The 11,319-nt window shown below is 41.3% G+C and overlaps 1 protein-coding gene across 1 annotated transcript in view; it reads left to right on the top strand.

The window, feature by feature from the left end:
- The first annotated feature begins 6,754 nt into the window (after positions 1-6,754).
- The window catches only part of DPP10 (dipeptidyl peptidase like 10), a 610,898-nt gene continuing 606,333 nt past the window's right edge, over positions 6,755-11,319 (top strand). Inside the window, exon 1 of the mRNA XM_046659152.1 lies at positions 6,755-6,826. Within this exon, the coding sequence (XP_046515108.1) occupies positions 6,755-6,826 (72 nt within the window). The remainder of the gene's footprint in view (positions 6,827-11,319) is intronic.

The following is an 11,319-nucleotide window of genomic DNA, read 5'->3' as shown; positions in this document are numbered from 1 at the left end:
GTGTCAGGAGAAGAATTTTTCTTCAAAGAACATTTCCTCCAGGACCACCTCTACTTAAGCAAGAAGACTGAAATAGACCCCCACCCACAACCGCTGCACACACACAGACTGCACTTCAGTCTCCAACAGGTTTCCTCTCCCCGTGAATTTACAGTTCAGTAGGAAAGATAGAATGTCACTTGTGACAATTAGAATGTTGAACAAGCTAGTACAGAATAAAAACATAAATTGTGGAGTGTGCTATATGCTACGAGAAGAGTTTATGACGAGAGTCCCTGTGAACTTGAGTTAGGAGAGGATATGAGAGGAGCTGGGTCCTAATAGATCAGTTACATTTGGGAAGATGGAAAAGTAAGGGGGCACTTTTCCACAGGGAGGGGAAAGGGAACATTGAATAGAATTGCTCATCCATTCTGTGAGGCTATTTTGATATCCTATCAACTAGGATTGAACATTTATACAAACACTGCTGAGTCAATAGAAAAGAAAATAGCTAATTAAAGAGTATTTCTCTAGTCACTGATTTGTATAAACTGTGGTATTTGTTATAGATCCCTTCTGCCTCCTCCACTGATGCTTTGCTGTCTAATTGTTAAGTGCAAAATGACAAAATATTACAAGAAAATGTAAGTTTGAAACTGATTAAAATATCACATATAAATCACCTATAGAGGAATAAGGAGGTTAAAATTTGGACTATGCTTTCTAAAATTACATAAATATGTAGAATATAACCAAGGGCAGTAGCAGTTATCAGGACATAACCAATAGGAATTAAGGTATTTTATAATCATTGTGAGAGCATTAATAAAAATATAAAAGAAAATATACCCTAACTTAACTAAATGCTTTTTTCTCTCTTTTTTTGCCTCCTACTCCTCCTTAATATCTTCCTCCTCTTTCTCCTTCTTTGATTTGGATAAAAATATATAAAGACTATGTTTAGCAAATATTTAGATTTACAAGATAAATGATGAGTGCCTCAATTATTCTCCCAAATAGATTTAGATTGATGACAGATAAACAGATAGATGAATATAAAAATATAAGAAACAATCTACGTCAATAACAGCAACCTATCTAGGCTAATAGGTTAAACAGTGTTCAGTAATGAGAGATGTATTTTAAAGTGCCTCATTTCAATAGAGGTCACATCCCAAGATGGCCTGAAACTATATTTGTATAATCTACACAGATGACTCCGTGTGGTGAAGAGCCTGGCTGTGAATTGCAGGACTTGCCCTCATTTTTCTTTGGAGATGGTAGAATAATTCCCAGAGCCGGAAAGTCAATTGGAGAAACATGCCAGGGGCTCTATAATGTCATTGGATGCTCTGGAGCTCTTTCGCCTCAATCTCAGACTATCTCTTGTTTTCAAGAAGAAAATTCATGGGGGAGTCTGAATCTAATACTAAATTTTTAAAAATAAATTAAGCATGGTGAAATCATTACAAAAGATGAAAATTCTTCCTTCTCTCCAAAAATTATTCAAGACCTCACAGTAGAGTTTTCTCGTTCAATTCATGAAAGATTTTCCTGAATGGGAAGCATGCTTTGTGCCATTCTAAGAAGTGTATAAGAAAAGAAGTCAGGTAACCATTATAAAGTCTGTACGTAAGAGAAGTCTTAATGTACTTTCTGAGGACAAAGATAAGAGGTTATCTTGAACCACTAGAAAATCCAGTCCTGCTTATGGAAACAAGAAATACCAAGTTCAGGGGAATTTACTCACCAAACTCAGACTCATTATCTGAAAAGAACAAATGTTAAGCCAATGTTTCTAAATACTCTTCCACATCTGACAACCTTTCCATCATTTTTAGACAGAATCTGATTCAGAGGACTTGATTTTGTTTCGAAAGAAATGTGATGATTAGGGAAAAAATGGCACTGATATCAGCCAAAAAAGATAGGTCTTTTCTTTTACTATGCCAACATAACCAATTCATTAAATAATTACTCTTCAAAAAAATCAAATAAATAACACAGACCTCTTATCAAAAGTCTAGTGGGTAAAAATAATAACAATAACAGGTAAATTTCCCACATTCTCATTTTGTTTTGGTGTTGTGACTCAGCTAAACATACAGAGAGAAAATATTACATGGGCAAAATCTTATGCATTGTTTTGCTGTCTTAATACCCTATATATCTTACAGAAGGGCTGTCAGGTTAAAAGAAGATGCAAAGTATGTTAATATAACAACCAAGGAGATGCTACAGCACTGGGTGTCTATGTATGAGCAGTTTGTCTATATCTTCAGGTCTGCAGTGAGCAACAATAACGGCTCTCAGGATATTGCAACTCTGTCTGCTTCCACCAGAGATCATAATTGGGCTATGAATTTTTACAACAGGAAAGTCTTCCTGTCATAGACAAAGACTGACGAAAAGTTTAGTTAAATTAATGCCAAAAGAATCTCAGAACAGTACAAGTAGTGTACTTGGATATCACTTAAATAGGTAGGGCCTTTGCTGCTTTTTCGTTCTTCCTTTTTTATTTATGTTTTCTTTTTTTAAATAAATTTTTTACTGGTTAGAGCTTCTAAAATATAGCTTTTTCTGAGGATTGCTCAACATACTGATTTTCTGCCCATTGACATGATATGTACTTTGAGGAATTCAAGAAGCCGATTGAGGTCTGTAGAGGTGATTTATAAATCGAAAGCAAAGGGTAGCAGAAGGTGTGAAGTAAAGCTATTTCTTGATCTGCAAAAAGCTAATTGGGCACATTTCAGGCCAGGTCTCTGAAGGCACAGCTTATGAACTCTGTCTTCCGGATGCTGTGCTCATTACAGACACCCAACAGAGGACTGGCTAATGCTGGGGAAATCCCCAACAAGGTGGCTTTTCCATGACACTGCAGATTTACCTGAGGAAGGAGAGAGAAGAGAAGGAAAAGTAGGGAGAGATTCCAGGCAGCTATCTGCTCACAGAGTCCTACTTACCTTATCTAATTTATCTGAAACTGAAAAGTGTGTCTAAAGGCTATCCTGCTTCACAAAATCTCAAGGGACTTTTGTCTTTCTCTAACTTACCAGAGTTTAGCCACGCCTTATTTGTTACTGGTTGTTGTTAGAGTAGATTTGAGATTTTTTCGTTGTGGGTCTACTATTTGATATGGAAGATTGAATACAGCACACATGACCTAAATACGTTTCTGGAACAATCCATGTTTGCCCCTGATGCTTAAACATTTTAATGAAAATCTTCAATAAATTTAATTATTTTCTAAATTTCATAAGCTACCCTCAATTATTCATACTAATAATTCCCGGCAAAATGAAAAGTATTTCATTGGCATTTCACTGTTGAAGAATCAAATATCAAGAAAAGAAAGACATCTTTGATGTCCGCAATGCTGTGTGTGAGAGTTTTCCTGTGACTTCAGAAACTCAAATAAATACATTGAGGAAGCAACATAGTGGGTTACGTCTGGTTAAACCTGCAAGTAGGATTTGAGGCAATAAAAATTTGCAGTAAGAAGTGATGGAGTCTGAATCCTAGAAATCCTCCTGCATAATATGGTCACGTTTTGCAAGGTTTAGACAGTTATAACTCCAAATAGAGGGAATTTTGTTAGGCAACTCTGCAGGTCATTTGCAGCTGTGAGTCTGATTCCATCCCACGAAAATCATAGGAAAACCTCCTTTACCTCTGTCTCAGTGCTATAACGTGCATAGCTGTCCACGAGTTAGCTCTTCAAAGGGAACTCATGAGAAAGAGTACCCCAAAGTATTCTGTAAATCTCTATAAAACTCTCCTTAAATTGATCTTTAGTATTCAGCAATGATACCTTGTAAAGAAATTTTTAATTTATCATTTAGATAATAGTCTTCTTAGACATAAAATCAATATATAATCATAGGAATTTGAGAAAGAAGGGATCTTAATGGTCATCTAGTCTAAATTTTTAATTCTCCCAGGTAAGGAAGCAGAGGCAGGGTAAAGCGACTTTACCCTGGCCCACAGCTCCATGCATGAGGAAGCCAGGCAGGAGTGCCAATCTGCTGCCATTGGCTGTACACATCCTCTTGTCTACACTGCACTAGGGTTATATCTATGAGTAGTTTTAAAACTTTGTTGATATTTGATTGTAAACGGCTGCTTTATTTTTTTTAAATGATAACCTATAGCCAGAAAACACACAAAACTGAGCTGCAGACATTCTTTCTTAGAATGTAAAGTATTTATTTTTTTCTTGGACTTTAGAATTTTTTCTTCAACAAGAAATAAAGTAGAAAATCCTACATTGTAATTCAAGTGCATCACACTTCAAAAATTAGAGTATTTAAGTTGGGAAAATGAGTTTACATGTGATTAAATTTTAATTAATGTTCTTTACTTAGATCTCAACAGTTATAAAATAACGTTCTTAGCCTAGACAAAATAACAACCCACTCAAAAAGACGAAGATTCAAATTAAATCAGAGAAGATTTTCTTTAAAAAAAGTGATACACCCACATATACACGCTATACATGAAGCATGTAACAACTTATATTTTGATTTGTAACCAGAGTGAATATTGTACTGAAAATGGATGCAGTTGAACTAGTGAATTCAATCAAATAAGTAATCTTAAATAAGATGAGGATAATTTCCTCTCATCTGTACTTGTTCTATGTCTATAGAAATCTTTGCACATAAAGTAAATTCCTTCAAGTCAAGTAAATGGTCCAAAATGGAAACACTTTCAAAGGGTGAATATAGTAAAATAATGAACAGAAGAGCAAAATATAAAGACAGAAACCTTCTTTGAATAACGTGGGTGTCTTTCTCCCCAAAAATTACATGTGAGGGAAAATTTGGATTGTTAAATTTACTGGATACACCACCTAGTAGCTATTTTACCAGAGTTTCATTTTTAAAATTTGTTCTGTACTCTTACATCCAGCAAAGTTATTCCTACCAAAACGCTATTTCCATTGAATGGATCAACACACTGTTTGAGGTCACGCATAATATGCACTTGACTACCTATTTTTGAGAAACAAGCTGTCTTCTCACCCAAATCCTATTTTTCTAAAGAAAAAATTGTTCTATTTTTTTTCCTAATCTAATCAAAGCCAGCGATCACTGATATAGTTAATGTATTTTAAAGGAACCATTGTTACAATTAATGTTTAGGACAAGTGTGACAAGCCGTGTTTTAGGAATTAACAAGGCAGGAGCACCCCTGGGACAGCAGCCCCTCAACTAGGAAGTGGTTAGTTCATGGACTGAGTAACTCAGATGAAGAGGGGGCCAGTCCTTAATCAATAAAAATAAACTCAAGCCTGCTTCCTGCCCCTCCCACTCCACATTCTGGTCCCTTCTGCAGGAACGTCCTCACAACCCATGTGCTGAGTCCAGTAGCATCTGGATATTGCTCCCTTCTGCCTTTTCTCTGGTGAGCAATGTCCAACAACCAGTGCCTGAGACTGGGGACTGCTTCTTGCCCATCTGCCTTGGGCAGGTCCTTTCTAGCACCCCGGAAATCCAAGTGCTAGCGCATCTGGATGAAACTGGTGGACTTTATTATACCCACACGAACTCAACTTCCAAAGAGCTGCGTCCTCTCATTGATCCCCATCCTTGCACCAGGCTCCCAGGACCCACGCTATAACGCTAACTCCCTGCAGGCGTGGACTTTGGTAAGTCTGGCTCTCCGTATTTAGTCTCTCTTCCCTGCAGTCCTTCCCAGCCTTGCAGTGTATTTGGCACATGATAGATGTTCAATAAAGAAACTTTGAAGGGGAGAGGGTTGTGTTGAGCTAAGGGAAGGTTGGAAAAGAACTTAAAATGTGAGGATTTTTCTGTGTCCAGGACAAAAGAAAAGAAAAAAAAATGTGAGTACCAGAATATCATCATTAGTTATTACTGTTTTAAATCAACCTTTAGGAATTCCACTGGCATTAACCAGGCAGTTTGCGGGGGAATCCAGACTGCAGGCTAAAGAATGTCCATTGCTCCCTAATCAGGAGCCGCAGAACCGGGGTCATAACCTGGGACAACCTCTTGAGTCCCAACAGGTGTTGGCAGCCCCCTTGGCGCTCTGGGCCCCCAGTCCCCCGCTGCCCCCTGCCTTGTCCAAGCTCTGGAGCATGCCCAGTGGCAGCGCCGGAGCCACCAAGGGCTTTGCACGGGCGCGCTCCGCTTCTCCGGGTTTTAGCAGGAGCCCGCGGGGGGCAGGGAGGGGGTGAGGGGACCCGCGGAGCCCGGCAGCCTCGGCCGCGCGTGTGGGGAGCTCGCGCGCCGCTCAGGGCTCTCTCCCGCGTTGCGGTTGCTCGGGAGATGCTAGAGCGTGGTACCCGGGTGCTCCACTTGGCGCGCTGAGCGCGGTGCGGGGAGCCCCCGGGGGCGGGCGGGGGGCGCAGACTGCGGTAGAATGCTAGCCTGGCACCTCTGGCACTGCGAGACGTCGCTCCACTGCGGTCAGGTGCCGCTCGCCCGCCGCTCGCCGCTCCACTAACTTGCCACTTGGTCGTGTCTGGTCTCCGAGACTCTCTACGCTTCGCGGTGGTGGGGGGCGGGGGGAGTGGGGAGTTACAGGGTCTGCGGTAGCCGAAGGAGGGATTCTGCAAGGGGGAGCCTGCCTGGTGCCGCTCTTCTTCCCCTCCCTATCGCTCCCCTCCCCCCACCCCGTCGCTGCCGCTTTCTCTTCCGCCAATTCGGAGAGCGTCGGGCGCCTGTGACATGCGATTGCTGCCAAGTGACGGTCCCCGAGTCTGAAGTGCCCGCGAGGAAGTGAGCGCCAACGCGGGCCGCCGGCGATGACAGCCATGAAGCAGGACCAGCAGCCCACCCCGGGGGCCAGGGCGAGCCAGGCGCAGCCGGCGGACCAGGTGAGAGTTGGCAGCTGCGGCCAGGCCCTCCCGGGGAAGAAGGCTCCAGTCTGCGCTCCCCCGCCCATCCCCCCCCCGGCTCGGCTCCCACGCCTCCCTTTCTCCTCCCTCCCCCGCCCCAGTTCCTGGCTTTCCTGGCTCATCCATGGACTCCGCAGGAAGTTAGAGCGTCTGAGTGCGCTCCGGGGCCGGGCGAGAGGATGCGCAAGGTGGAGAGCCGCGGGGAAGGGGGGAGAGAGGTAAAGGCTGGGGTGGTCCGGGGAGCCCAGGCGGGCAGGCTGCCGAGGGAGGGAGAGGTGGCCGGGGCCAAGGAATGGGGGCCTCTTGGCTCTTATTAACGTATGTTGGAGGAATTGCTGAGCTCCTGGAGGCGTCCACTTGCAGGGTTCGAGCCCAGTCTTCACGTAGCTGAGAGGAGCGCTGGCCACAGCTACTGGAGTAGGCAAATGACCTTTAGGCCAGCAGAGTTTTTCCTTTTTTTTTTTTTTTTCTGGGGAGAATGGGACAGGGCGGGGATACTAAATGGGAGAAGAGGATGTACCAGGCATCTGTGGTCTGAGTGGAGCGGAGCTGGGGAGCATAAAGGGCATTAATTGTTATGAGGAGCTGGCTTTAGTGATTTGTTGGGTCCAGATGTGTTATGTCTGCAGATATGAGGTGCCCTGTGCTGACTGAGGGTTATTTTTGCCCCTTTTCCGTCTTTCCGCACCGACCGCCCCCTTTTTGCTTCGGTCTTTAGAAATCTGTAGCAAAACCGCACGGTGCATCTCCATCTAGTCTCTGTTCCTGGATTGGGGTGACTCGGGAGTTCGGTGTCGCTTTTTTCCAAAGTTGTAGGGTCAGGAGCGCCTAGATGCCCTGGCGAGGAGGACGGAGGCTATGTTGAGCTTGTGAGCCAGCTCGAGGTGCTGTCACCTTTACATCAGTTGGAGACTCTGAGCCAAGAGGGCTCCACTTAGGTCAGCAGATAACCACGGAACTAGAGGACAGAGGCGCCTGGGTACCGGAGATGGGCCCTTCGCCCCGAGTGCACTGCCTACGGCCGCCGGAGGCGTTTCTGGCAGAGTCACTCCTATCTCATTGCTGGAAGTGGGATGAGGAGGGTGCAAGCAGCGAGGCTCCAGTAGCGGCTCTCCTCACGCATGTTCTAAGCACTGAGGAGCGAGTGAAGGGGAGCTGTCCAAATCTCCAAGGAGTGGCGATGAGGCGGAGGAGGCGATGCGAATGCGAAGGCGATGAGAATTAATATTCTAGTCTTGGTCATCTCTCCTGGCTGTGGTCTCTCTCTTCTCCCCTTCCCTCTCCTTCTCATTTCCCTCACATATGTTTCACACAGGTGGTGAAGATTACTCAATGCCTTAAAGCTCGCCGTCCATTTACTGGGGTGAATGTTGCAGTTTTTACAAAGCAGTTGTTTTCTTAAACCATCCTCTTTGTTCACTACCCTGAGAAAAGTTTGAAAAAATGTATTAAAACATTTATATTGCATTATATTATATATCTTTTTCACTTATCTCTCTTTTTCATTTCCCCTCCAACACATACCACAAGGTAGCAACTGGTTAGCAGAGTATAAAAATAATTTCAGGAGAGGAGCATGGATTTAACATCCTCTTTCAGGCTGACAGCCCTTAAATTTTGTTAACAAGCCGCTGAGCCTCTCTCTTGCTCTTGGAATGATGCTACCAAGAAGAATGATTAGTCAGATGAGAGTTCCCACATGAAATCCTTGCTCACTAACCCTGTGACACCAGCTGGTTACTTGAGGTGCTGCAAACAGTTCAGTGACGGTGGAGGTGGGAAGGAAGAAGCAGAGCAGAGCACACAGAAGCTGAAAGTGTATTTGTAAATAGTGGGCGAGCGGTGCATGTTACAGCAAAGTCTTTTGTCGGGATTTATCTGGTCAATTAAAATTCATATGAAGAGAGAGATTCAAGCTTGAATCTGTTTTTCTTGTTAATGTGCGTTTTGGTTTATGTCCACTCCAAATATTCAGGGAGTGGCCATTTGCAGAACTCTTGTTTTAATGGAGTTCTTTTTTTTAAGTGCCTTTCTGAGCATTTACATGATTTTAAAATGTCAATGGTGTGCATATTATGCTTGAGTTAAATTGAAAGAGATTGATTTTGCAGGGGGAAGGAAAGTCAGCCTGAAATATACATGGCAGCTTCCCATTGAGGGTTTTTCAAGCACTCCCAGAAAATACCTATATCTAGTGTATTCTTTGTCTAAAGCTTGACTTATGAAATGATGGCCAGATAATGTGGATGATTGCTGTGAATGCTTAAACTACTTACTCTAATACTGCTAAGTATTTATCAACAGTATTAGTCATGGTGGTCTAATTCTGTAACTGTCACACAACTTTCACGTGGTACTAGATATAATAGCTTCATATTGACATGATTGACTGTTCAGGTTTCTATGATATTTATGAAAAAAAGATTCACAAGTTTAAATAAAAGTGTAGCTTTATGAAGTCCTACATAATTGTTAATACGGGCATGTTCCAGCTAATCATTCACTATGTATTGATTTTGAGTGATTTAAGCTTTTGAATGTTGCCAGAAAGGTCTTTTGCTTTCCATGGTAGAGATTTTTATGAAACCTCAGAAGCGCCTTGTCCTGAGGCCATCAAACATCTATTTTCACTCACAGCACAGTGGAAGAACACAGTCTTCCCTCTGAGTGAAGTGGATATGGACCATCTAATTTGGCTGTTGTTATGGTCCTTTAGAGAGCTGGGCCTCCCTGTTTCATCTTACCTATTACTGTCCTCTGGCACAGGGTGCCGTGACCAGAGGCACTCCTTCCCCAGGGAGCAGAAGCAACAAGAATAGTGGGGACAGTAGACTTTTAATATTCTGAAGTGTTGAAAATATTTTTATCATCTTAGTAGTCTTTCCTTTAAAGGAAAGACTTCATTGATTAAATAAATGTTTATAACAGTTATTTTTGTTGTTTTCATAACACTCCACATTTATAAAATGTCTAACAATAAATGCTGTGATATAAGTGGCTACAGTCATTCTCACTTAACATGATCAATATCCCATTTTCCATTGAGGGATCTAAAATCGTGAGTGGCTAGTTATGACTTATTATTATTTTTTAAAATCACTTCCTGAATGTTTGCCATGTGCAAAGTGATGTCCTCTGGGCTGATAAGGTAATATGTATTGAATGTATTTTTCTATTTGATCCTCAAAGCAACTTTTGGAGGTAGGTCTTGTTGTTATTCCCATTTTAGAGATGAAAATATAGAGTATTAGAGAAACTAAGCAGCTTGATCAAGGTTGTCTTCATAAGCGGTGGAGATGAGACATAGCCCTTGTCTATGACATTTAAGATAGTATATAAGCTCATTTAAGTCTCAATCCCACCTTCCAACTTCTACACAATTACAGTTCAACACATTCCTATTAGAAGAATGCAAAATAATTGCAAATATTGTGTGTGTACAAATTTACCTTGAATGTGAAATGAATAAAGAGTTCATTTAAAGCTTCAACTGTAAACATAAACAATAGCTCTTGAAATTTTAAAGTTAACTTCATATTTCTTCTATTGCTTGGAATAATATAAAAAGAACCAGAGAGATCCTGATAAGTACATGGGAACTTTAAAAAAATATCTCTTTGTGACATTTGCCCTTGGTAATGACGAAACTTTCAAGGTTTCTTAAAAGAGTACGTTTTTATACTCAGACCTGGTTTAGAATTTGCCCCCATTTCCACCAGGTGGCACCCTTCTTCTGAATTCAGTGGGTAGAACTATTTCCTAAAACGTTTGACGGTCCTCTCAGCTTCAAAAAAAACAGATCAAAACAAAAAATGAAAAAAACTAAACAAAAGAAAAAGTAGAATCCTACTTTCCAAAGTATGACTAAAAATATATTTTTATAAGCAACCATTTGGCTGCAAAACAGCATTAGTTATGCATTTTCTTTAAAAAACTCATTCTGGTAGAAAACCAATCTTTTACAGCTCCCCATGTAGCAGCCTCTTGATGAAATAATTTATGTTCAAAATTGTGATTAAATATGTAATGCGTAAATGCCTTTTGTAAAGTATTTATTGTAATTTTGACCTTTACATAATATTAACCTAAAGTGCTTCCATGCAGAAATTAGGATACATTATTTTTACTTCAACTTTGGTCTAGCAAACCTGATTGAAATTTTCAAATGTACACTTTATGAAAACTTACAAAAAAGTTATTCTTCCGTGTTTCTCTGACTAATATATCAGCATGTCATAATTTAGTCTGTGAACTATTGTTTTTAACACAGAACCTCAAAAATAGCTTTTAGAAATCATGTTGAAAAAATTTTACTTAGTAGAAGATTTGTTACTCTCTTTCTAAGCATTCAGCACAAGATATATAGTATCTAAGTGGTGGGAGAGTTCTATGTGATTTGGTCATAAAAGATAATTTAGATTGGATACAGGTGTTATGTAGAAGTCTTTATGCCTTAGCGGATATTACACATT

The sequence above is a fragment of the Equus quagga genome, chromosome 4 (assembly GCF_021613505.1).
Source record: "Equus quagga isolate Etosha38 chromosome 4, UCLA_HA_Equagga_1.0, whole genome shotgun sequence".
Classification (NCBI taxonomy): domain Eukaryota; kingdom Metazoa; phylum Chordata; class Mammalia; order Perissodactyla; family Equidae; genus Equus; species Equus quagga.
The sequence above is the reverse complement of the archived record's forward strand: the minus strand, read 5'-3'. Positions and strand labels throughout refer to the sequence as shown.